Below are 27,783 nucleotides of genomic sequence, written 5' to 3'. Positions count from 1 at the left end.
TTTTTAATTTTATTATTTTTCCCTAACTAAGGGGGTGATAACGGGGGGTTTGATTTACTATTTATGGCGGTTTTTATTTTTGGCAGCTGTCGCACGCTAAAAGACGCTTTTTATTGTAAAAATAGTTTTTGCATCACCACATATTGAGAGCTATAATTTTTCCGTATTTTGACCCACCGAGTCATGTGAGGTCTTACTTTTTGCGGGACGAGTTGACGTTTTTTATTGGTACCATTTTCGGGCACATGACATTTTTTGATCGCTTTTTATTCCGATTTTTGGGACGCAGAATGAACAAAAACCAGCGTTTCATGAATTTCTTTTGGGGGAGTGCGTTTACACCGTTACGCGTGCGGTAAAATTAATAAAGCGGTTTTATTCTTCGGGTCAGTACGGTTACAGCGATACCTCATTTAGGTCTTTTTTTATGTTATGTCGGTTTTATGCAATGAAAACTATTTTATATAAAAAATAATTATTTTTGCATCGCTTTATTCTGTGAGCTATAACTTTATTTTTTCGCTGATGATTCTGTGTGGTGGCTCGTTTTTTGCGTGACAAGATGACGTTTTCAGCAGTACCATGGATATTTATATGCGTCTTTTTGATCGCGCGTTATTACACTTTTTGTTTGGCGGTATGATAATAAATCATTATTTTTAGCTTTGTTTTTTATTTTTATTTTTTAAGGGGTTCGCTAAAGGGGTTAACTAATGGGACAGTTTTATAGGGCAGGTCATTACGGACGTGGCGATACCTAATATGTGTACTTTTATTGTTTTGTTTTTTTTTTATTTTCAAAAAATGAATTTATTGGGGAATTTTTTTTTTTTTTTTTACTAATTTGGCGATTTTTTAAAAATTTTTACACTTTTTTTGAATTTTTTTTTAACTTTATTACATAGTCCCAGGTGGGACATCACTGTCCTGTGACAGATCGCTGATCTGTCACATCACAGATCACTGTGACAGATCAGCAATCTGTCACAGGCAGTGCACAAGGCTTCCTCATGCCTGCGCTTTGCAGGCACTGAGGAAGCCAGCTTCCTCCAGGCCCCCGAAGGCCCCCCGTCGCCATCTTGGATCCGGGGGCCTGGAGGAAAGGAGTCCCCCGCAGCAGCGCTGCACATTGCGCTGCCGTGGGGGGCTCAGGGAAGCACGGAGGGAGCCCCCTCCCTGCCGATGCTTCCCTTTAACTCCTGGTACACCAAGATCATGTTTGATCGCGGTGTGCAAGGGGTTAACGTGTCGGGGGCGGTCCGTGACCGCCCCTGACACATAGTGCCGGGTGTCAGCTGTGATAATCAGCTGACACCCGGCCGCGATCAGCGGCGCTCACCACGTGGGCGCCGCTGATCGCGCTAGACGTACTATCCCGTCCATGGGCATAGGGGCCCGGGTCCCATGGACGGGATAGTACGTCTGATGTCAGGAAGGGGTTAAGGCTCCCTTTTCTGGGAGTAGGTAAACTGCTTTTAAAGCCGGAGCATCAGGAACTGGTTTTGCCTTACATTGCCGAAAAAGCCTCCAGCTCTATCGCCTCCTCTTCTCAAGTTTAAAAAATACAAGCACTGAGTCGTCAGTGCAGGCTTTTGGTCAGGAACCACCCCTTTCCTTGTCTCCTTCACCCCCACTAAAAGTGAAGGATGTGGCAGCCCACACTTCAGATTACTCCATGGAGCTCTTTTCATATGCCATGCCTGTGTTATCAAGTGAAATTCTGAATTCCGCAGTCCAACATGAATCGGAGATGGAGTGCACTGATGGACAACCACTGCTAGATGATTCTGCTGGTACATTGACCCACAGCACTACATTCCCCTCGCACTCTACAGAGCCAGAATGTGACACTGATGAAACTCAGGTGACCCTTCCTGCATACTGCACCACCTTACATGGTGACACAGAGGAAGGTGCAGATGAAAGTGCCGGTTCCCTGAGCAGGTGGGGGGGGTCCTACTCGTGGGTGACGGCAGTGGCATAGGGCCCCTCATAGTACGCAAAAGTGTCTCTGCCGGTGGGAGGGCCCACTCGCCGTCAGACACCGTCGTACTATGAGGGGCCCTGTGCTAGTGCCGTCGCCCACGAGTGGGCCCCCCACGCTTGCTCGGGGCCACAGCACTTGCAATACTTACCTCTCCCTGCTCCACCGCGGTGACGTCTTCCGCCTTTCTTGACAGTGACATTCCAGTTAGAGAGCGCGATGACATCACGTCTGTATGCCCTCTACCGAAACAGTACAAGTGCAGAAAGCTAGAAGATGGCAATGCTGAGGAGTCCATAGTAGAGCAGTGCCCAGCGAGTAGAGGTATTTAATTTTTTTTTAAATGTTGGGAACATTTTTTGGGGAGAAATATACACTGGAGAATGATATATGGGGCACATCATACACTGGAGCATCATCCATTTGGCCCATCTTATACTGGAGCATTCTAAATGGGGAACATCAGACAATGGAGAAGCATTTAAGGGGCCCATTATACACTGGAGCATTAGAAATGTGGCCCATTATATATGGAGCATTATTTGGGCCCATAACACACTGGAGCATCGTCCATGTGGACCAACATATACTGGAGCATTCCAAATGGGGGACATCAGACAATGGAGCAGCATTTACGGGGCCCATTATACACTGGAGCATTAGAAATTGGGCCATTATATATGGAGCATTATTTGGGCCAAAAAGACAATGGCGCATCATCCATGGGCACCAACATATACTAGAGCATTATGTGGAGATCATATACTGTATTGAACATTATATGGGACTAATTATTCTGTATGGAGAAATATATGGGGCTCATTATTCTGTATGGCGCACTAGGTGGTGGCCATAATACTGTATGGAGTAATATACTGTCCGTTTTTTGAGCTATTGTAGAATTTAAAATAGATATCAATCATGTAAGCAGTGAAGTATTTTTCATTGTACTATACCTATATTTCTGTGTCGTATCGGAGCATTATAAATTGTGGTATGTCTTAAAAGAGTGCACTGACATTCTTTGGCCCAGGGCACACGAAAACCTGGCGCCAGCCCTACCCCCCCACAACTTTAGCCAAATAACCCCCAGTTTTCAATGCGTAACTATTAGTATAAAGTAAATTAAGGTTGACAAGTTTAAGTAATAAGAATTGATGTCGTTGGCAGTGAAATGGGCACTATAGGTGTGTTTACTGTCCTTCACTCCCTGCCGACTTTGCTTCCCCATTGACTTGCATTGGGTTTCGTGTTTCAGTCAAACCCGACTTTTCCTTATAGTCGGCCAATTTCGTTCGGCCCGACTTTTAAGAAAGTCTGGTTTCATGAAACCCGACTCGACCCGAAAAAAGGCAAAGTCGCTCCTCTCTAGTCTGCAGTAATGTAGCATTGTCAACCAATTACATTTAAATTTTCAATTTCCTGGATGTAATATTTGTTTAGACAAAATGTGAAATATTGAAAAAAAATAGTAAATAAATTACAATACCAGATTGTGTAGCTTTTATTTAAGTATTCAAAAACTTAGTTCTCTTATATACATTTTATATCCATGATACAATAATGTAGAAATAAGTTAAATAACACAAAAACAGAACACAAGTTATTTAGTCTAATGACCTGCTATTCTGTGCATTAGACCAAGTATTTCCCCCAAATCCAGCTCTCAAGGCTCACCAAGAGATGGTTTCAGGATTTCCTTACTGTTGCACAGGTGATTGAATTATATCAACTATACAATGCTAAAGGGGTTGTCCACTAGTAAGACAACTCCTTCCTGAACTAAATGTTTGGCCACGATAAAATAAAAATAAAATTAAAAACTGTACTCCCCTCCTGTGCGGGTGCCATTTCAGCAGTGTCAAAACTTGCAGTCTCAGAGCTCAGGTGCAGTGGAATGACAGGTGGTGCTTGGTGCCCAATCAGCACTGGTGTCACTGTCTCCACCTCTGTATGGATTGAACATGAAGAGAAAGACAGGGATGTAGCTGTTCTTTGACTTCCTCTTCGTGATCGATCAGTACGTAGGCGGAAGCAGCGACACCTGCGCTGATTGGGCGCCACGTATTATTCCACTGCACCATAGCTCTGGAACTGTGAGTGCCGACATCACTGATCGGTGCCAGCACAGGAGGAGTTTTTTGTTTCTTTTGCAGATGGTTGTCCTAGTAGGTGACAACCCCTTTAAAAAGAACCTGTCAGCATGATTTTGTAGTGTAAAGTCATGTCTGTAATACTTATTACAGTATATTGATTTCTTCACCAAAAGGTATCTGTTTTGTTGTTCTGTAATCAGTATTTGAAGTTTTTTTTTTACTTAATAGATCTTTTCCTCCTTGTCTAATTCCCCCGCCCCTCCGGATTGTGAATGACAGGTCACTGCTGAGATTTAAAATAGAGGAGGCCGGTCATTTGCAGACCGGAGTCTGGGCAGAAGGTACGGAGAAGCAGACGGGGAGGAGAAGACTCAGTGCACAGTCCAGCCTCTGAGCACCGAAATCTTCACATCGTGATTGAAGAACAACAGGAAAGCGGATTTCTTCAAAAGTATCAATGTAATCTGTATTACAGTGCCATTACATTCATATCACAAAATTGTGCCGACAGGTTCTCTAAGGAAATCCTGAAGACATTATCTGTCGGTGGGCCTTCAGACCTGGAGCTGGGGGTAACAGTGCATTACACTATTGAGAACACATAACCAACTTCCATTAGATTTTTCAAAAAGCTTAGTTCTTAATATTTGAGGATAGCTCATCAACAGAACACACATGGATAAAGAATCTGATTTCACCAGGTCCTTTTCCTCAATTTCATTCTGTGAAGAGTTCTACTGCATTAACAAAGAAAGCCACAAACATATGTTACAGTACAATAGCTTTGTCATCAGGTATGATTAGGCACACAAGTCTCCTCATATGGATAAATAAGGATTGAGGTCATAAATCACCACCTATAAATTAGTGGATACATGTGTATTCTGCTCCATTCATTTTTTATCAAGGTTGGACCTTTGAGTGAACTACCTAAAAAAAAAACAAACAAAAACAAACTGGAACTAAAAACCTAATTGCCAAATGATGCAAGTCTGTCTGTTGAAGAGCAGTGACTTGACAACCACATTCATCATTGTTTTATCATGGTGGAACCACATTACTGCCAAAACTGCAGGCTTTTATTTCATTGTCTGGTATTGGCCTGCTATAAATAATCATGATTATTCATCATTCTAGAGAGCAATTCATCAGTATAAGGCACATTGCAAACTGTAAATGACAATGAACCAGATCTCCAAAATTTGATTTTCTAAAAGTGGCAAGCTTGCATTGGGTTGTTCCTCCAGAGAGCCCTTGCATTACCTTCAATTGAAGAAGCCGTAGCTCATGCAGGTCATTGTTTGACAAAGACCTATTAAAGTGGAATCAATGTACCATTTGGTAAATAAACTACACCCCCTAATTTGATACTTGGGTGAGCTAGTTTCTTCTTCTATTGATGATACATTGGGACCTTTAGGATGAGGTCCAACACTGCGAGCAACCACCTACTATATTGATGAGGAGCTGATCGCAAGAACCCAATTGATTTGCTGCCAGTTTGGAGTTTAGCCAATTTTTTACCATGAAGAACTAGTTTGTAGCAAAATAACTTCTCCTATCCAGAGACCAAACACAGCATTATAAGGCTAGTTCATATAGATAAAAAAAATTTGTGATATATTAGTCAATAACAGCATAGTAGAGACCAATCATGAAAGCATATAAACTATATACTCTAATTACAGTACACTATAGTTTGTGTAGAAGATACTATAGGTTACACATGTACACTCCCTAAGGCACAATTCAGACATCTGTGTTTCACAGTTCAAATACGGATCCTGGTGAATGGACTATCCGGTATCCTGAGCCAGGCTTGATCGCCTCATACATAGGCCTACATGAGGCTGTTGAGTTTGAGTTGTGAAACCCAAGGCCAGTCAAGGCATTATGGTCTGTGCTCCGACCGTCACACTTAGATGTCTGAATTCCATCTGGCTTTTGTCATCATGGAAATTATAGCTATTGTTCATTTTTACACTGTAGTTGTATACTATAATATTTTAACAAAGTCTTAAGAAGTGAATATAAAGCTAGGATATATTACACTATGTACAAAGTGAACATGTCATTCTTTCAACATTCAGAATACATTTTCAGAGATCAATGAATTAGAAAAACAGGAAAAAATTAATTTCTTCCATTTAGGAATCTATGCACAGCACAAATATTACGTAAACCTCTGCAGTTCCAGCCACTGTAAAGCTGTTAGTCCAACGAGCAATCAAATAGATCCATTGAAGAGCTCGAGCAGATCATGTCAGCTCATTGGGGTCATAGTACTTTCATGCTGCCCTCCACAGATTCCAGAGAAAAACTCCACTGCCAGACGAACATGAATGGGTATGAAGACGTAAGAACTATAAATCACCATTGCAATTGCCGTCAATAGCACAGTGTTAAAAATGGACTGCTCCCAGGGCTCCAGTACGTAGCTGCATGTTATGAGGAGATATTGGTAGTACAGCCAAGCAAGGTAATCTTTAATATGTTTTACATCCATCTTTAGCAGTATGGCAGTAATGCCAAACCTAGAAAAGAGAAAGAAACCAGTTTATAAGAATATACATAAATCTAAGGAAGAAAGCCAAGACTCAGTTTAGTAGCAGCACTCCCATGGGTGTAGGTGAAAATTTGTGAACCTTATTCACCCAGATACAGAGAATATTTATTTATATAGTGCCATTAATTTCACAGCGCTTTACAGACATTATTGGCACTGTCCTTGATGGGGCTCACAATCTAAATTCCCTATCAGTATGTCCTTGGCATATGGGAGGAAACCGGAGTACCCGGAGGAAACCCACGCAAACATGGGGAGAACATACACAACTCCTTGCAGATGTTGTCATTGGTGGGATTTGAACCCAGGACCTCAGCTTTGCGAGGCTGCAGTGCTTATTTCTGTTAATGTTGATGATTATGGCTTACAGGCAATGAAAACCCAAAAGTCATTGTCTCAGTAAAATAGAATACTTTATACCACCACCTTGAAAAATGATTTTAAAATCCGAAGTGTTGATCTACTGAAATGTATGTTCAGTAAATGCACTCAATAACTGGTTAGGGCTCCTTTTGCATCAATTACTGCATCAATGCGGCGTGGCATGGAGTCGATCAGCCTGTGGCACTACTGAGGTGTTATGGAAGCCCAGGTTGCTTTGATAGCAGCCTTCAGCTTGTCTGCATTGTTGGGTCTGGTGTCTCATCTTCCTCTTGACAATACCCCATAGATTCTCTTTGGGGTTAAGGTCAGGCGAGTATGCTGGGCAATCAAGCACAGTGATACTGTTTTTAAACCAGGTATTGGTACACCTGCAAAAGCTTCTTAAGAGTTTAAAAAGGTCTCAGTCTGTTTCAGTAGGCTCCACAATCCTGTAGAAAACTGATGACTTGACAGATGTCCAGAAGGCAGTCATTGACACACTCCACAAGGAGGGTAAGCCACAAAAGGTCATTGCTAAAGAAGCTGGCTGTTCACAGAGTGCTGTATCCAAGCATATTAATGGGAAATTTACTGAGATAATGACTTGGGTTTCCTTTGGCTGTAAGCCATAATCAAACATTAACAGAAATAAACTCTTGAAATAGACCACTCTGTTTGTAATGACTCTATATAGTATGAGATTCACTTTTTGTATTGAAGAACTGAAATAAATTAACATTTTGAGGATATTCTAATTTTGTGAGAAGCACCTCTATATGCCTTGGGTCAATAGAGTTGACATATCAATTGGATTGCTGCTTCTACTCTGTTTTAGGTACACACGTTTGAATGTTTCTGACTGGTTACCTACGAGAGAATTGCACCCACTACTGAAGGATGGTGCTACTAGCTTTCCCTTTGGCCAAAAAAAAAAAGTATGATAGGAACGGTGCTCACCAACATCTTCAGCCAGCATTACATTATACATACCATCCTGACGAGGAGTCAATCGATACATGTACAGCCACCCTAAGTAAAGTACTTGCTCTCATGCAGAGGAATTTGTAGCTCCTGGGCACTAAAGCAAAATCTGTTACCAGGTCCTACACTTAGCTCTTATAATACTGATGTATTCTTATAAAGCAGAAGGACCTATAAATCCACCTTTAGTCAACAGGGTCTGGGTATCACTACTACGTTTGCACACCCCAATTTAATATTAGACTAATATATACAAATTAGTTATTTGCGCTAGCAGGTAAAATACTAAACAAAACATAAAAAATAAATATGTAAACTAGGCATAAAGTGAGACTAGGGACTTTTTTTTTTTTTTTAAGTGGCGGAGGAATACAGTGCGGAAGGATACCTACCTTCCGTCATTGGATTCCTGCAGCCCGTAGAGAACGGCAGCATCATCTGATGCTGCAGTTCTCTACCCAAGATCGTCGTGGGACACACTCGTGGACTGCTTCGGATCGTGGGTGAGTATTTTTGTGGTTTGTTATGTTAATATTTATTCCGGAAAAGACAATGGCTTCGGGGAACAATGTGACAAGTATTGGTAAGTATGTTACTCTATGTTATATGTACTGTATGTCTATGTATGTATTGTATGAATGTATTGTATGTATGTAGTATATATGTGGTATGTATGTAGCATGTAGTATGTATGTAGTATGTATGTAGCATGCATGTAGTATATATGTAGTATGTATGTAGCATGCATGTAGTATATATGTAGCATGTATGTAGTATGTATGTGGTATATATGTAGCATCTATGTAGTATGTATGTAGCATGTAGTATGTATGTAGTATGTATGTAGTATGTATGTGGTATGTATGTAGCATGTAGTATGTATGTAGCATGCATGTAGTATATATGTAGTATGTATGTAGCATGTAGTATGTATGTAGTATGTATGTAGTATGTATGTAGTATGTATGTGGTATGTAGTATGTATGTAGCATGCATGTAGTATATATGTAGTATGTAGTATGTATGTAGTATGTATGTGGTATGTATGTAGCATGTAGTATGCATGTAGCATGCATGTAGTATGTATGTAGCATGCATGTAGTATGTATGTAGCATGCATGTAGTATGTACGTAGTATGTATGTAGTATGTATGTAGCATGCAGTATGTATGTAGCATGTATGTAGCATGTATGTAGTATATATGTAGTATGTATGTAGCATGTAGTATGTATGTAGCATGCATGTAGTATATATGTAGCATGTATGTAGCATGCATGTAGTATGTATGTAGTATGTATGTAGTATGTATGTAGCATGCAGTATGTATGTAGCATGTATGTAGTATATATGTAGTATGTATGTAGCATGTAGTATGTATGTAGCATGCATGTAGTATGTATGTAGCATGTATGTAGTATGTATGTAGTATATATGTAGTATGTATGTAGCATGCAGTATGTATGTAGCATGCATGTAGTATGTATGTAGTATTTTTTTTTTTTTTTAACATTTAACACATTAGCCGGATGATGGGACTACTACTGTCCCATCATTGACTAATGTGTCAATCACTGTCATGGTAGCAGGCATCGCCCGATGGGACTTGTAGTCCCATCGGACGATGCTTGCACAGACCCCCGGACATCAGCACAGCCCCCCGGCAGGACGGCACAGCCCCCCGGCAGGCCGGCACAGCCCCCCACAGGGTGCACAGACCACCGGCAGGCCGGCACAGCCCCCCGGCAGGCCGGTACAGACCCCGGGCAGTCCACACAGCCCCCCGGCAGGCCGGCACAGCCCCCCGGCAGGCCGGCAGAGACCCCCGGAAGGCCCGAAATGACGGCGCATCATGATGCGCACACACCGCGCATCATGATGACGTCAGGCCGTCAATCAACTGAACTTCCGATTCCGATGCCGAATTCCGATATTGAAAAAATATCGGAAGTCGGTATCGGAATTCCGATACTTGCGGTATCGGAATGCTCAACACTAGTGAGGACTCTTCTGTTTTTGATAACCAGCCTTGCTGAAGCTGACAGCTGAGGATTGCAGCCCATAGTTGTCAGTTTTGCCTGGCTGGTCATCAAAAATACAGGGAACCCACTCTGTTTTATTTATTTATAGTGCAGGTGATGAATTCTCCCATCAGCCGCTGTCTTATCTCGCTGTTATCAGTTGAATACAACTCTCAACATTCTCCAATGCTAGCGCTGATTGCAGCGTGAGCAGGGGAGAATGACGAGAGCGGTCTTCAGCACCTGGCTCTGGGGAACAGCGCGAACAGTACTGCTGATTCCCAGTATGTATCACACTGATGTCATCTGTGTGTCATCAATGTACATGTGTGCAGGACTTTTTGTGGCCCGTGCTGCTGTTAAAGCACAGATATGTCAGTATATTTTGCATACGGCCACACGGTCCATGGAGACACACATGCGCACACACCCATTCACATGAATGGGTCTACATGTATAAGTGTCTCTTGTATGTGTGAAAACTGTCACCACATGTACTGGACCTATTGACATCTGAAAGAGCCCTTATATGGCTGATATACAGCTGAGAATATAGCCATGTTGACTTCTCATGGACACACTGCTCCACACCAGCTCTCCTTCCATTCATTCATGTCTCTGGAACCAATTCTATACTTGGCCAATGCTGGGCCACAACAAGCCTTCTAGGAGGTTTATGTGGGAAACTGGGAGATTTACCAAAACTGTCAAGAAATCTCCACTATTTCTGAGATAATTGGCAAGTATATTAGTAGTAAAAAAACATATGCAGATATAAAAATTATTTTGTATGAAGCCATCGGACTGTGCACATACTGCTCACCATCTTTATTAAAATGTGCCTATCATTTTAGGTACTTCTCAGAATAGGCTGTCATGTGTGTGTTCATGACAAATTATACTTTCTGGCCATTGTAAAATAAGACGTGAATCGACTAATTAGCTAGCTGTGAGGACAAAAAACATGACTACATTAACAGCTTTGAGAGATTAGGCACCAATATAACCAAACTGAATAAGTGCTTTGTTAAATACGAATATCACCCTACAACTACATTTTCAGGACCTCTTCTGGGTGGAGCATGCACAAAAATAGAATTAGTCTAACCAGTAATTCGGTTTCTAGGAACCTTCCATGACAGCAGTTATCGGAGGATGTCTCCCCGCCCTAATAGGGGACAGGAAATGCACAAGAGGTCAAATAACCCTCCCTTCCTATTACCTCCAGTGTTTTTTCTGTACACACTAGCATGTATAGTTACCACCAAAGGTGCAGGAATCTTCCGGTAGAGCATCAGGTAGGGAGGGAAATTAGTGCCGTCGTGGAAGGTTCCTAGAAACCGAATTACCGGTAAGACATTCTATTTTCTCTAGTCACCTTCCACGACAGCAGTTATCGGAGAAATACCAACAACTAGTTTCTTAGGAAAGGACGACAGCCTGCAGAACACGTCTGCCAAACGTTAGATCCCTGTTGAAATTTAATTTATAGTGTCTGGTGAATGTGTGGACAGACGACCAGGTAGCGGCTCTGCATATCTGCTCCATAGATGCATCCCCTCTTCCTGCCCACGATGTTGCTACGGAATGAGTAGAGTGGGCTTTTAACGATGTAGGAGGGGAAACGTTCTGTGACGAGTAGGCGAGGCTGATCGTTCGCTTGATCCAATTGGTGATTGAATTTTTGCTGCCTTTTTCCCTCTATTACAGCCTGAAATCTGAATGAATAGGTTCTGAGTGATCCTCCAACTTTCCGTCTGCTGGAGGTAGAAGAGGACTACTCTGCGGACGTCGAGGGCATGGAACCCTTCTTCTTTCGCTTTGGAGGGATTTGGACAGAAGGAAGGTAATACGATGTCCTGGTACCTATGAAAGTTTGTGACTACTTTAGGCATAAAGGAGGGATCTAATCTCAGGATGATGCAATCTTCCATGATGGTTAAATATGGCTCCTGTATTGAAAGGGCCTGCAATTCACCTATGCACCTTGCGGTAGTGATTGCTACCAGGAATACGGTTTTTAGTGTCAAGTTTTTCAAAGTTATGGAAGCCAGAGGTTCAAATGGTTCGGCCGTCAAGCTCTTGAGAACCAGGTTCAAGTCCCAGGGGGAATCTGGCTACAGAGTCTGGGACGGATCCTAGACACTGAGGTCATGAACCGTTTAATCCATCGATGGCTCGCCAAGTCCTGATCGTAGACCGAACTAAGGACTGCCACTTGTACCTTTAAAGGTACTGGGTGTGAGACCCAGATCTAGGCTGTCTTGGTAGAACTCTAAGATCTGTGTAATCCTAGGACAGAAGGGATCTGGAGAATTTGGGGAGCACCAAGATGAATACTTCTTCCAGACTTTCCCGTAAATGGCTTTTTTTTCACTGGTTTCCTACTTTTTTGTAGGGTTTGGATTACCCTGTCGGATAGGCCTTTAGCTTTTAGAATTCTGGCTGCCAGGTAGCCAGGCCGCTAGGTTAAGCTTGCGCGGGTCTGGGTGCAGTAGAGGGCCCTGGCGAAGGAGATCGTCCGTCTGAGGCAGGAGTGTTGGACCATCCTGAGCCATGTTTTGCAGGGCTCCGTACCAGCTCCTTCCTGGCCACAAGGGAGCTATCAATATTGTCGTAACTCGCTCTGCCCGTACCTTCTGTAGTGTTATTGCTATCATAGGGATTGGAGGGAAGGCTAGATTGAAGTGCCACGGGTGGAAGAAGGCGTCTAGTTTCCACGCTCCATTGGTGGGGCTGAGGGAGAAATATGTTTCCACCTTTGCATTCTGACCGCTGGAGAATAGATCCACCTCGGGATATCCCCATCTTGAGACCAGCGACAAAAATACTGACTGGTCCAGGCTCCAGTCCCCGGGATGAACGTCCTTCCTGCTGAGGAAGTCCACTTCCACATTTTCCACTGCCCTCAGATGTACTGCTAATATGGACAGTAGATGCTTCTCTGCTCAGGAGAAGATTCTTGCCGCCACCCACTTTAGGTTGAAGAATTTCGTGCCTCTGTGGGAGAGAGGGTCCCCGTCGAGTGTCTGGGTCGGCGGTTGGTGCACTAGGGATGGAGATTGTCAGGGACAGAAGGGTAATAGCTGGGAAAGATAGACAAGAGGATGCAGTACCTAGAAATAACCACAAGATGGCAGGGGGGAGTAGTTCAGGACTCAACAGCAACTTAGAGATAGGAACCCAGAAGGGGAATTCCCGGGACAATGAGTCAGCAGACAGACACGGAGGCAGCTGGAGACGGTGGGAGCGACTGTTAGCAAGTGTAGCTTACCAGGGCGAGACGAGACGCTTACCGAGGACTTCAGGGGGACGGCACCAAGACAAGCAGCCGAGACCTGTTGCCCCGCTCCAGCCCATGGCCGCTGCCACCTCCACACTTCAGCCAGCGGCTGCAGCCTATCCGTGGTCGCCCGCGGCCGCTGCCTCCACACTCCAGCCCGAGACTGCTGCCGCCTCCACACTTCAGCCAGCGGCAGCAGCCTATACCCGGTCACCCGCGGCCGCTGCCTCCACACCCCAGCCCGCGGCAGCTGGTACAGTGCTGTTGGCGGCCACTGCCCCGCCCCTGTCCACACCAGGGGTCGGTCCTCTGCTGGTCGCGAACCCCCCGTCGCAGCCGTTAGCTGCGCAGGTGGCCTGCCATTTGCCACCCCTCACCGCCGCTGCTTGCCCCAGTCTGGGGACTGCGGCCTATCCAGCCAAGGACTCCGCCGAGGCCTGCGGGGCCCCCCTGTCATCAGCGCGCCGGAACACGCAAAGCTTTCGTCAACACTTCAACAACTGGGCCCAGCAACTCTTCCGTCGAAAGGTCAGCAGCCAGAACGGCGAGGGACGTCGGGACAGCTAAGTAGACTTTAAACTTAAGGACCCGTAGTCGGCCACACCGCAGCCCTATAGTGACCGGCCGTTGCCGGGAGTAGTCCTATTCTACATTACCGTGTTTGCTTGTTTAGAGCCCCTGCGTGGGCAACCTGTGTTATCCCTGTTTTGGTGATCAGGCTGTGACTGAGGGAAGTCCCCTCAAGTCCCATAAACGAATCTTTAAAAAGCACCGTAGTTGTCTCGTGACTCGACGCTGCATCCACCGTACCTGCTAGCACCACACCTCTCTAGTGACGGATGTAGGACACCATAGTCATATTGTCTGAGTAGACGCGTACGTGATGGTTTTGGATGAGGGTTGCTGCTGCCTTGAGTGCTTCTTCTACCGCTATTTGCTCTCTCGAGTTTGAGGAGCTGGATCTGACGTCTGGGCCCCATAACCCTTGGAAGTGCGATTTCTCCACTGTAGCGCCCCATCCTCTCTGACTGGCACCCGTGGTGATAATCTTTAGAGGAAGCCGATCCCAGCTGACCCCCTGCTGAAGATTCTGGTGGTTCAGCCACCATAGAAGAGAGGCTTTCACATGACCGGGAAGCGGGGTTCTCCTGGTCAATAGGTTCTGGTGTTTTCTTGAACCCCGAAGGACTGCAGGGTCCGAGTATGGGCTTGGGCCCAGGAGACCGCTTGGATACATGCTGTAAGTGATCCCAGCATGGACATCGAGTCTCTCAGGGTTGGTGCTCTTTGGTCCCTGAACCTGGAGACCCTCTAAGCCAGGTCGAGCTGCTGATCCCTGGGTAAAAAGGAAGTTCGCTTTCCCCGAGTCCAGGAGAATCCCTAGGAATTTTTTCCTTGTTGAGGGATGAAGGTTTGACTTCTCTAGGTTGGGGATCCAACCCAAGGATTTCAGAATCACTAGAGATTTGTCTACATCCTGGTTCAGGCGAGATGTAGACGGAGCTATTATTAGAAGATCGTCCAGACAATGCAGTTCCCCTGTTGGCGAATGAAGATCATTGCCTCCGCCATCACCTTGGTAAATACTTGGGGGGCTGATGATACCCCAAATGGCAGGACGTTGAATTGGTAGTGTTTGACTTGGGACCCCTGAGATATCGCAAACCTGAGGAATCTTCTGTGGTCTGGATGGATCGGGACGTGGTAATAAGCGTCCCTTAGATCTATTGTAGCCATCACCCAATTCTGTCTTATAAGGGGGGATTGCAGTCTTGACCGACTCCATCTTGAACCGCCTGTATTTTACCGCTTTGTTTAAAGGTTTCAAGTTTATAATGACCCTGTGTTTCCCTGAGGGTTTTACCACTACGAAGAGGCGAGAGTAGTGCCCTTTGCCTATTTCCCGTTGGGAACCAGGGAGATTGCTCTTGCTTGCAGCAATGTTCTTATGTCCGCCAGCAAGGAAACCTGGAGGTGCTTCTCAGGCATCGAGGGGGAGGACTCTCAAATTCTAATCGCCTTCTAGGTTTCCGCTGTTCTGGGAGTGCCTTCTTTTTATCTGTGGCCTTCTCCAGGATGTCATCCAGGGCTGGGCCAAATATGTACTTCCCCTGGAAGGGAATCGCACAGAGTTTCGACTTTGACGTGATTTCTCCCCCCCCACGATTTCAGCCACAGCATTCTTCTGGCTGAGTTGGAGAGGACTGCCGACTTTGCTGCTACCCCAATGGATTCTGCAAAGGCATTGGCTAGGAACCCTGTTGCTTTTTGTAGTAGAGGAAGAGAATCGAGGATCTCTTCTCTGGGGGTTCCTTGAGAGAGGTGATCCTCCAGTGTATGCAGCCAGCGAAATAAGGACCTAGCTACACACGTAGGGGCTATATTAGCCTTGAGCAGGGTTGTGGAGGCATCCCAGGATTTCCTAAGCAGGCTCTCCGTTTTACAATCCATGGGATCCTTGAGCTGAGACGAGTCCTCGAACGGAAGAGCCGTCCTTTTAGTTACTCTGGACACCTGCACATCTACTTTAGGGATCTCCCATAGGGAGAAATCGCCCTCCAAAGGAAACCTATTCCTTAGGTCTGATGGGGTAGTGAGTCTCTTCTCGGGGAAGGCCCATTCTTGCATAACCAGATTCCGGATGTTTTCATGGATGGGGAACCCCTTTTGGTCTTTGGGCCTCAGGCCCCCAAACATTTCGTCCTGAACAGAGTATTCCACCTCCGTCTCCTTTAATCCCATGGTGCCTCTTACCATGCTAACTAAGTCCCCCATGTCTTCCGATGAAAAGTAGTATTTTTGTTATCGGGCCTGGGGGCGGAAGTGGAACTCTCATTTTCCCACGCATCCTCTGAGGCAGAGGCATCAATTTCGCCCGAGTCCGACTCCGCAGGGGGCGCTTTCCTTTTCCTAGCCGGAGGGGGTTGCGGTGCCGGGGTCTGGGCACTAGTCATCATAGAAGATTGCATTTCTTGCTTAATGAGGGTTTTTATACCGTCCAGAAGGGAGGATTTTTCTGCACGGATTACGTCATCCGTGCAGGGCTGACATAGTTTCTTCCTGTATGTTGAGGAGAGTTTGGTACCACACACGCACTTGCGGCTCGGTTTCTTTATGGGGTCAGGGGCCTTGTCTCCCTAAAACAGAGAGAGAAGGCATACTAAGTCACCTCGGACCCTCTGGACAGAATATAGGGGGACCCACCTGCTACTTACAGTAGAAGGGTGAACGCTGGGCTCCGCAGAAGCAGAATGCGAGGGCTTCTCACCGTCCATGGTCAGTCTGTCACAGTCACCAGTGCAGAAATGGCCTTACCTGGACGCCCTCTGACCAGCGTGCTCTGTGCTCCTCCTCCCCTGGTCCATAGGTGGGGTAATCACAATCACCCCTCCTTACGGCTACTTCCAGCGGTCTCCTGGGATGCTGCTCCGCCCCCTCAATCCCCCAGCCACCGATCCCCGATGCCGCCCCGCACTCTGGGCATCTGCTGATCGCGGCGGGCGGGGGAGTGTGACGGCACTCCCGATGCTCACGAGGCGCCGCCCGCTTCTATCGGCGGCCGCCATGATGGCTGCCCGAGCGTTCCCCCAGGGAACGCCGAAAATGAGTAACCAGAAGTATGGCACCGCGTCACTTCTGGTGCGCGTGCGCCGTCATGGGGAGGAGGACGCCGGGGAGCTCCATTTGCTTTACCCCACGGAGGGGGCGCAGGAAAGGTGGATGAGGGGTCGCGAGTCACACTGCAGCGGAGACGGGAGCGGCCTAAAGCACGGAGGAGAGCGGAGCCCCCGACCTTCGGTCGCCTAGTTTGAGGTAAGGGATGTAGTGCCTCCAGTCGCTGGCCACGGTAGCACTATCGGACCTCTCATGCCTCCATAAGGGACAGGAAAAACACTGGAGGTAGCAGGAAGGGGAGGGTTATTTAACCTCTTGTGCATTTCCTGTCCCCAATAGGGCGGGGAGACATCCTGCGATAATTGCTGTCGTGGAAGGTGACTAGAGAAAGTATTCATATGGCGCACAGACGAGAGAAAAAGAAATGGAGCACTCACCCAGTGCTTGATGTTAAATTTCTTTAATCCATATTATAACGGCATCCACATCTTAATAAAGTGCAATGTGTGGAGCATGAACAGCGTGAAATGACCATAGTCCGTCAGGCTTACTTCCCTGCCACCTGCACACCGCAGTTTATTAAGATGTGGATACCATTCTAATATGGATTAAAAAAATTTAACATCAAGGACCGGGTGAGTGCTCCATTTCTTTTTCTCTCGTCTGTGTACTATAAGTATATTAAACCTTTTCAGCTCACACTATTAAATTATGGAGAGGGTGCGGATATATGTAACCGGATCAGGAACTAAGCTTGCACTGCTTAAAGCAGATACAGGATGTATTATGCAGCCAACAACTGTCTGTAACAGCAGCAAGTGTACCTAGCTCTGATCGATGCCGTTTACACCTAAAATTGAGTTGTCAAACAATTTAAACCATGGGATCTTGCCCAAGCTTTGGATCCTAGCATCTATTGCTCGCTGGTGACATGATTACAGGATGCCGATGAGTACTCATGGCAGCTGTGGCCTGCTGAAGTCCCCAGTCACTACTATGTTGGTACTCCTGTGAAGCCCATAGGAGATTATATAGTCCTATTCACAATAATAAATAATAATCTTTGTTTTTATACAGCTCTAACATATTCCGCAACGCTTTACAGTTTGCAAAGGAAACTAATCTAACTCCGATTTGTCCCTACCCAACCACAGAGGTTGGCACCTAAAGTATACCCAATGTCGGCACCACTGAACATTAACTTGCCCCGAATGTCTTTAGATGTATGCTCTCGATAACCAATAACTACAAAGTGAAATTCACAAATATGAGGAAAAGGCACAAACCTATGAACATGTTCACACAGACACACAGGAAAAATCGGAAGAACCAACCACATAAACTGAATGAGTGAAAAACTTCCCAGATCACAAATGTAAAGGAAAGGGTACAGGGAGGCAAGACACAAACAAACCTTTGGAAAAGCAGCAGAGATTACCCAGGTAAGAATCCAAGGAAAGGAGCTGATCTCCAACACCATTTGTCTTGAAATATAGCCAGTAGTGATGAGCGAGTATACTCGTTGCTCGGGTCTCCCTGAGCATGCTCGGGTGTTCTCTGAGTATTTTGACATGCTTGGAGATTTAGTTTTCGTCACCTCAGCTGCATGATTTCCGACTGATAGACAGCTTGAATACATGTGTGGAATGCCTGTTTGTTAGGGAATTTCCAAATGTATTCAGCCTTTCTACAAGTCACAAATCATGCAGCTGAGACGCTGACAACTAAATCTCCGAGCACGCCCATATACTCGGAGAGACACGAGGAGTGATGCTACTCACCCATCACTAATAGCCAGCAAAGATACAGATGCAAGGTGAGTATAAATAGCCCTTCTCAAGAAATAATATGACAGAACTGAATTGGTATGTGAGAGATACCTGAATAGAAGCAAACCAAGGAAAGGAAAGAAAATACAAAAAAAAAAAAACACATCATAAGTTGGACAGAAACCAAACAGGCTGTGGCTCAGCATAAAGGGAAACCGGCCTCACAACAAGACAACTGCATTTTGTCGCTATCGCTGACCCCCAGTCGACCCTGGATAAACACCCCCACCTTCATATTGTCAGACCTTTATCATATACCATTACCAGCTAGCTAATAAGATTACTATTTTGTGCAATTTGCTCTCCTTGTAAAATTGGTCAAGGATTACAGGCCACATTCCCTTAACATCACTGTGCAGAGCCTCTGGCTGAAACGTTCGAAGCATAGAGCGGAAAATCAGATGGTTACAGAAAGATGGAGATGGAGGTCACGTCAACACATGCAGCAGCTCAGGAACAGTGCAGAATCTTAACAGCAAGTAAACTGAAGTTACTTCATTTCTGATTTACTATGCTTCATCTGTGTGCCAGGAAAACCACTTTAACATTTACATGGGTCTACATGCTCCACCTAGGGAATGTTTCTTTTCCGAGAATTGACTGCTCAACATAACACAATGTTGTAATTTGGTACTTTAACATGTGGTTGTATGAAAAGAAAAAAAAAAAAAAAAAAATCACTATGATACTGTGTTGTCAAAGGACACTAGGTCTGACTTGGCATTGTTCTAACACCAAGGATATTTGCAAATGATTATTATTCTGCTTTGCTTAGATAGCACCTTCCTCACTGGGGTTGAATCTAAATTCCCCATCAGCATGTGTTTAGAGTGTGAGGAAACCGGAGGACACCAATGTAAAACATGGGGAGAGCATACAAACTCCTTGCAGATGTTGTCCTTGGTTGGATCTAAATGCAGAATGTTGGTGCTGCAAAGTAACAGTTTCAAAGTAACAGCAACTTTCAGGCAAAAGGTGCCTAGATAACTTAAAAATAAATAAATGGAGGAGAGAAGAATTTACTGTTCAGACAGCTCACTGGCGTGCTAATGAAGCAGTGGCTACAGGGGAAAAAAATTAACTTATTCTTCCTGCAGCCTCTCACTTGCAGTCATCCGTATGTTGATGGCACATTGATTGACAGCTTGCTGAGCAGCGTGTGTGCGCAGTGTAGGCAGTTATTGTGCCGCAGGAAGGGCAACAGGGAGAATAAAACTTTTCCCTGTAGCTGCTGCTTCAGTAGGGCAGCCAGCCATGATTTAAATGCCATTTACCTGTATATTACCACTATATTCGCAACTAAATAGTTTATTTTCTTAATAAAATTGGCACATTTGTGAAGAGGGCATAAAAAAAAAAAAACAAAAAAACAAAAAAAAAACAAACCAACAACTTGTTCTAATCAGAGAAAAACTGAGCAATTGAACAGCCTCAATCTACATTGTAGCATACATTTACCAACAAGTACTATACAGTAAAAGTAACTATTGTAAAAGAGTTTAGATGTAATTTTTTTGGCAATCTATGGCCACCTTTCTAAATGAAAGCATCATTACATAATCTTCAAATTCTGGACAACCCCTTTAAATAGAGATTGTGAGACAGGTCAGACAATAACGTAAAAGACAGCAAGCCGAATTACCTACGGAGAACTAAAAGGGACCACAGCATTCCAGATTGAGAACCAACCCTTCCTGCTCTGATCAGAGATCTCCATTTCTAGGTAGATTTCTTACATTTCACTAGTTTGGACATGGAATTTTCTAACATCAAGCAAAATCCCTTTAAACCCCACTGCATGTGTGCTACAGTTAGATACAGAGGACCGTAGCAGAGATGTTCATCTGGTATAACACATCGTTCTATCACAACAAATTAGCAATAATTTTATACACGGCTGCAAGATACATCATCTACTTTATAATCTTAATTAAAAATTTTGGCCACAATTATAATGGAATTGTATGCTCATTCCAATGTTATTGCCACTATACATTATAGCTCTCACTTGTTTTGTGGGAAAACAGCTGTGAGGGACTTTATTTTCCCCAGTGGAGTTTTTCCACTATGTGAGAGTTCATACAGTGTATTTTGCAGACATGTGCTGTCCAAGTAAATACTGGACAGCACGCTGACCGTTGTAATTCAATAGGGTTGCTCAGATGTTTTTTTCTCTCCAGAAGGATAAAAAAAATAAATAAAATAAAAAAAATTGCAGTCTGCGCTATTCTCTTCCAGATTTTGACTCGCCCATTCAAAAAGATAAAGATCGTATTCCGTATGGATATCTGTATTGCATCTGATTTTTACTGAGGTATAAATATGGACGTTGTATGAACCTAAAATATAGACAAACAGATTTTAAAAAAAATTCATACTCTCGTTTGACCCTGGTCTAAAGCCTGTAAGTTGTACCATTGTAGGGAAACATTGTGGGTAAAAGGAAAAATGTGAATGTATCGACCTGAGACAGGAATGTGTAATGAATGTTTTCTCGAAGGCTGTATTTGATCTATAAAACCGGAAACGCTAGTTTCAGAACAAACGGCTGCATTACTGAGCAGGTTTACCCAAGTTCCTACATATCTTTGCTTGTGGCTTAGTCGTCTGACCAGTTACAAGGCACGTATACAAGTCACCTAAGCTCATAAATAAAATCATAAACATTGTAAATCCATTTCACCCATGTTGTACAGGATGTGTGGATTGTCACTTTTTGTCCGGTAACATTTTATAACCAGCGTAAAAAACAACCATCTGTTGCAATGGCATATAAACCACTTTAAGGCTGTGTGCACACGCTGCGGATTTTGCTGCGGTTCCGCAGCGGTTTTGGCCGCTGCGGACCCGCAGCAGTTTTTGCTGCGGTGTACAGTACCATGATTCCCTATGGGAATCAAAAACCGCAGTGCAGACGGTGCGGAATTTTCCGCGCGGATTATCTGCGGTTTTCAATCCGCAGAAAGAATTGACATGTCAATTCTTTCTGCGGATTCTCCTGCGGTTTGCCATCTCCTCCATTGAGGAGATGAAAAACCGCAGGGCAAAACCGCAGAGCAATCCGCAGGTAAAACCGCAGGTCTTTTGACCTGCGGTTTCACCTGCGGATTTTACAAAATCCGCGCGGATGAATCCGCACATAATCCGCAGCGTGTGCACACAGCCTAATACAAGACCAGTGTATAGCAGTTTTCTACATGCAAATTATAGAGGTGTAACTGTTTCAAGACCAATCTGGCTTGCTGATAGGCCAGGTATATAATCACAAGCCACCTCTAATGGCTTTGGCTTCACTAGCGCATGCGCTGGAAATTATGGCTTGGGACGTTAAATATGTCAGAAGGAGGATGACCACCATAATCGAGCAGAGAAGCTGTTGTACCCCTTTCACCTACTACAGGTCATTTATATGCAGTGCAGTGAATTAATATAGCTCTTTTCCTACATTATGTTGAATATATAATTATCGAGCGGTTACCATTCTGGATAGAAGCTTGGTGGAAATCTGGGGGCCTAAATTCTCATGACTGGTGTGTCTTTAAAAGGGCTGTCCAATGAAAAACATTTTTCACGTATCCAAGCCAAATGCTTCCTCTGTCAATCACAGACTTTGAATGAATCTACAACATGCACACAGACTATGGTCACATAATTTGAAGAAACGGGATCTCAGATACCCGTTCTAGTGGTTGGTGGATGTCCAAGTGGCAGGACTACCAGTTCTATACATCTATAATATTATGAAAAAAAAAAAATTGATTGATTGAGATATATATATATATATATATCTATCTCTCAATCTACCCTGGTGTGGCATCTAGACTTCCAAACGCTTGCGATTTGCGGGAAAATGCATGCGTTTTACCTGTGGTGGGGAGTTGGGGAAATGCCGCGGATATTTCCTCAGCATTTCTGCAACGTGGGCACATAGCCTTAGCGCTGTTTAAAGCTAGGTTCACATTAGCGTTTGAGTCTGCAGCGTATCATCCGCATGCAAAAACACGTTTAGGCAGCGTTTTATGCACATCATCTTACACATGACGGAAAAAAAAACGCTGCATGTGCATGCGTTTGATATGACATCAGACAAAAATGGGCGTTTCATGGGATTTCTGTATTTATTTTGAATAATGCATGCGTATCGAACACATGCGTATGCATGCATTCCCATAGACAGTAATGAGTTTTTTTTGCGCACTCATCCGCATTTTTGATGGATTTTTGACGCCAAGAAAAGTTGCATTTGCCGGACACCGCCGCAGACCGTAAAACAACGCATGCGTTCACAGACGCATGTCTCTGCATACACCATGTTAAATATATGCACGCATGTGGATCTATGTCGAACAAACGCTGCGCGCACAGACGAAAATGTGAAACCAGTCTAACGCAAGCAAGTTTGTACACATGCACAACATGGAAGCAATACGGATATTATTCCGTCAGTGAACATAAAATGAGATATGAATGATGTATAGATCACATGCATCATCAGTATGTTCAACATTCTCCATAGACTTCAATAGGGTTTTCTGCATAGAAGTCGTGTATGCTGCATTTTTTAAAGAAGCATTTAATTTAAACCTTATTTCACACAGCACTGATTTGTTAATGGACTATTTGTCATCAGTGTGTTGAATCTATATCTGGTTCATGGCAAAGAAAAAAGTTTTTCTTAGTTTTTCCCGGCAACCAGCCAGTAAATAACAGACAGCCCATGTATGCAACTCAGATGACATTCATGTGCTGTATTTGGACCATTGGTCAGCCAAAAAAAAAAAAATCCACACCAAAAAAACCAAAAGGAATAAATAATGATATGTAACTAGTCCCATAGAATACAATGTAAGGCCAGAGTCACTACTGTACAATACGGCCGAGTGCAATGCGATAAACGAGGCAATCCAGATCAGCGTTTTTGCTCTCAGGCATACTTGTCGTGCATGTAAAACTGCAGTAGGCCGTGATTGTAAGCGTATATCATCCGAGACTTGCCAATGCAAGCCTATGGGTGCGATAAAAACTCGGACGCCACATGGACCAGCCGTATAGCGTGCAACAATACGCGCACAATTTCCTGAAGCCAGGAAAGTACATCAGCCAAGAACAGGAAGCTTGGTGTGCAGATTGTCCTGACCTATAATAAAGCCAGGAACATGCCTCCATGGATCAATCACTAGGTAAGTCTCCCCAAAACGTTGAGACAAGACCCAATGTAATAGAACCCGCTCAGTTGTTTTAAGGTTAGGCTCTCACTCGTGTTTTTCACAAACCAGGAAAAACATGACACCATCAGGACTTCTAGTTGAAAGATTTGAGAAGGTGACTTCTTGTGGAGCCAATGTATGACCTCCTTGATTAGGTTTTTATTCATTTCAGAACATTGAGACAGTTAATTTAATGGGATGGTACATAGGGAAAATCAGTGAAAAATATAAAGCCATACGTATCTCATACGAATAACTGGACGAGACAAAATCGCATGTCATCACATTGGAAACGCATTACCATACGGAGAGTACTCCTGTGACTCTCGGCAGTGAGAATCGGACTGATATGTTATACGCTTAGTGTGAATCCAGCCAAACACTGAAGAAACCATGAGCTAGTGTCAGAAATGGACTGTAGTTAGACTGGCACACATTTCTTTTTAGCATTCTGCTGAAAAGGAACAAGGTGGATTATATTTCTTAAACTCCAGTCCTCACGGCCCCCCATGTGTCATGTTTTCAGGATTTTCACAGGTGAGAGAATTCCTGATGTTTTGGAGGTCTTCCACCAATTGTTCAACACTAAGAAAATCCTGAGATCATGATCTGTTGGCGGCCGTGAGTACTGGAGTTTGGGAAATGCTGCTTTTGAGTAACAAGTCCCAATACAGCTCTATGTAGGCCACAATGACTTAAATCCACTCCTGATCTTGGTATAAGGATATGAAAACCAATGAAGCCCTGAAGTGTGAATGAGCCTCTCTCAAAGTATCAGGCCACAGACAAAGCAGTTCTGCTGGTAATATTCCTTCCTATTTGCCAATTATGCCCAAGATCTTGTACTTTTCCGATTGATTTATACCAATTCTAAAGGAAATGTGCTTTTATTCCAAAATGCTGAGCAGATATTGAATATTCAACAGAACTTGAAAAAAAACAAAATTCAAGATGGATGCCAGTCGCCAATGACATCACCTGATGACCTAGAAGTTAATAACTGACTATTGTGATCGACCGTGGTCTATAAATTACAAGGTGATTCCCTCACAAAACCTTATGGTGTAAAAGTACTCACCCTTCAAAAAAAAGCATGAAATTTTCCTCAGACTCTGAAGAGTAGAGCAAATCAACAGGTTTTTGTATTAGGACCTAGAAGGCAAGAACATTGGGAAAGAAAATGTCAAAGACTGAATTATTAAATGCTGAACATCCTCCCGTTGTCAAATTTGTGTTACTTCACTCAAAACACAACATGAATACGATACCAAAGTTGTAATTTAAGCCTAAGAGGATAACTATAGGGATTGCCATAGTTACACATTCCCAAACACATCCAGGGGCTTTTGGTCACCACACGCTAAACTGGTCACCGACAGGGACTGTCAGATACACAAAGGCTAGGACAACAAGCGGACTACCAACGTCTGCCGATTCAGTCTCCGGATACAACCAGTACCACACATAATGGACTGAAATGACCTATACAACATGACAAACAAACGCTACCTTCTATAAAAACAAAGCCTTATCAGTCCCCAAGAGTAGGTAAATAGGTGGGTCGCTATTGTGAAAAGATGTCATACCAGAAAACTCGAAAGACAAGTTATTCAATTAATAATCTGGGAGATCTGGTTCTGTGTGTTACATCGGTGTCTGAACAAAACAAACTGTCTTATAAACAGATTGTACAAAGTACAAATAAATAAGATTACTTTTACTATCCCAAGGCCACTTTCACACGGTAATATATGTAAGCCAAACCTATGAGTAAAAACTACACATAGAAAAAGTGTAATACAGAGTTGAGTAGTGTCCTGTCCGGGTATCAGACACACGGCCGATTTAAGTCTCTAAACAATGATGTGTTGTGAAAGCATCACCCATCTATGATAATATATGGTGCTATATAAGGGAGGAACGTAAATAAATGATAAATCTGCCATTCTTCAGTCCCTCCATAGGGATGAATTGCATGAAATATAGTAATAAGTTATAATAAGGTAGTGACGTGGAAAATAACCACATTGATTCTGCTACATCTGTAGTTCTTGTGCTCTTTAAACATCATGCAACTGTCAAAAAGGTCAGATGACATTGTGTGTGCCGACAGTGGTGTCCCCATCTATCACATTACTGACAGCGACATTTACACTATTAAAACTACCAAGACACATTTCCAATCAATATGCTGTGAAAGCGACATGCATTATAGAAATGCCTTGTAGATGGGTATAACACAGGCACTGATTTTCTGAGTGTCCCTTTAAATAAAGTTAAAACACTTCAATTGATCCAAATCCTTTATCCACGTAGAACAGATTTTTTTTTACTTACATTAACCTCCAATATTGCCTCCCAGTAAGAAACAATCTGTGAGATCCTCACCTCTGACCTGCCAGCAGGTAAGCGCAGAACTGGTGCTGAGGATGACTGCAGGTGCGGCTATAGTCAGAGAGTGAAAAGTCACTGGGATTGAGTTGTGCTGCTCAGGTGTGTGTGCCCCTCCCAAGGTCCTGTTACTACTGCAAAAAGAAAAAAAACCCTCCCATGTAGAAAACTTGAAGGTGATGATTAATAACTGACTGGTGCTTATCATGCATGTATGATATGTTCATACTGTACAGGGTAATGCAGGCGGTGTGTGGTTACTGGGTGCCTTACCAGCACTGTCTCTGTGGGAGGCTGTGCAGGAATGCTATGTCTCACACTGGCATTGTCCTAGTGCTGTGCTGTATACTGCAGCGTCTCTCCCATATAATAACTGTAAAGCAGTCACTGCAGATAAAGCGCCAGTGCATCATCATTGGCTCTCCATCTGGGCCCTTCCAGTTCATATGAAAAGGTGCGCCTGCTCCCCTTATGAAATATTCACATATGACTCCAAGATCAGGAGGAAGGTGAATTCCATAAATTGTCTCCCTCTCCATCTCATAAATCTGTACTATTCTCATCCAAAAAAAGTAGGATGATTTTTTCCTCACTTGTCATCTGTGTGAAATTTGTTTTTTTACTCTGCAGCTATTTACAGTTTCCCATCTTACAAAATGTATTTATTTTACTCACTTATATAGCACCATTAATAACAGAGCACTTTACAGACATCATCACTGTCCCCATTGGGGCTCACAATCTAGATTCCCTATCAGTATGTCTTTGGAGTTTGCGAGGAAACTGCAGAACCTGGAGGAAACCCACGCAAACATTGGAGAACATACAAACTCCTTGCAGATGTAGTCCTTAGGCCTCATACTCATTGGCGATTAAAAAAACGGTCCGATTTCTGGACTGGAAAAAAGGGTGGAGTGTTATGCGAGTGTCATGCGATTTCTATGCGATTTTTAATCTTTCCATCCGTTTTCTATCCGTTTTCTATCCGTTTTACATCCGTTTGCAATCCGTTTTTTTTCCCCAGCAAATCTTTTTCTACAGTTATTTACAGGACCATTTACAGTGTTCTATACCACAGAATGGTAATGTATCCGTTTAAAACGGATGGAAAATGGATGGTCCGTTTTTGGTCCGTTTTTTTAATCGCACCCATTGACTTGTATTGGCGAAAATCGCTGCAAATCGCAGCATGCTGCGATGTTTTTTCTCATACCGATTTTGGCTGAGAAAAAAATTGCAAGTGAGATGTCACCCATTGACTAACATTGGTTAGAGTGCAATCGTCCGATTTTATTGCCAGTGAGTATGAGGCCTTAGGCCGGGATCACACATGCGGAATACGGCCGAGTCACTCATGTTAATACACGGCACTGCCGCTGGCACTCGGATCGGAGTGTATGGCTGCATAGCAATGCATGGAGCCGCAGGCCCCGCTCCTGAGTGCCGGCG

At 43.9% G+C, this 27,783-nt stretch overlaps 1 protein-coding gene and 1 long non-coding RNA gene across 3 annotated transcripts in view; one reads left to right on the top strand and one right to left on the bottom strand.

The window, feature by feature from the left end:
• Positions 1–3,464: 3,464 nt before the first annotated feature.
• On the bottom strand, positions 3,465–26,466 carry SPTSSB (serine palmitoyltransferase small subunit B). Of its 2 annotated transcripts, none has more exons than XM_073578951.1 (3): positions 26,332–26,466; positions 25,022–25,095; positions 3,465–6,614 (listed from the first exon to the last, which is right to left on the bottom strand). In XM_073578951.1, the coding sequence occupies exons 2-3, from the start codon at positions 25,036–25,038 to the stop codon at positions 6,344–6,346; spliced, it is 288 nt and encodes a 95-aa protein (XP_073435052.1). In that variant the 5' UTR covers positions 25,039–25,095; positions 26,332–26,466; the 3' UTR covers positions 3,465–6,343. The 2 variants fall into 2 exon arrangements, with proteins under 2 accessions (XP_073435052.1, XP_073435053.1); XM_073578952.1 differs by having other exon boundaries at positions 26,281–26,414.
• Positions 26,402–27,783, top strand: part of LOC141092621 (uncharacterized) — a 52,134-nt gene continuing 50,752 nt past the window's right edge. Inside the window, exon 1 of the long non-coding RNA XR_012232857.1 lies at positions 26,402–26,510. This is a non-coding gene — a long non-coding RNA (uncharacterized lncRNA). The remainder of the gene's footprint in view (positions 26,511–27,783) is intronic.

Source organism: Dendrobates tinctorius, unplaced genomic scaffold, assembly GCF_039654945.1.
Source record: "Dendrobates tinctorius isolate UK_male_01 unplaced genomic scaffold, ASM3965494v1 ptg000060l, whole genome shotgun sequence".
Classification (NCBI taxonomy): Eukaryota; Metazoa; Chordata; class Amphibia; order Anura; family Dendrobatidae; genus Dendrobates; species Dendrobates tinctorius.
The sequence above is the reverse complement of the archived record's forward strand: the minus strand, read 5'-3'. Positions and strand labels throughout refer to the sequence as shown.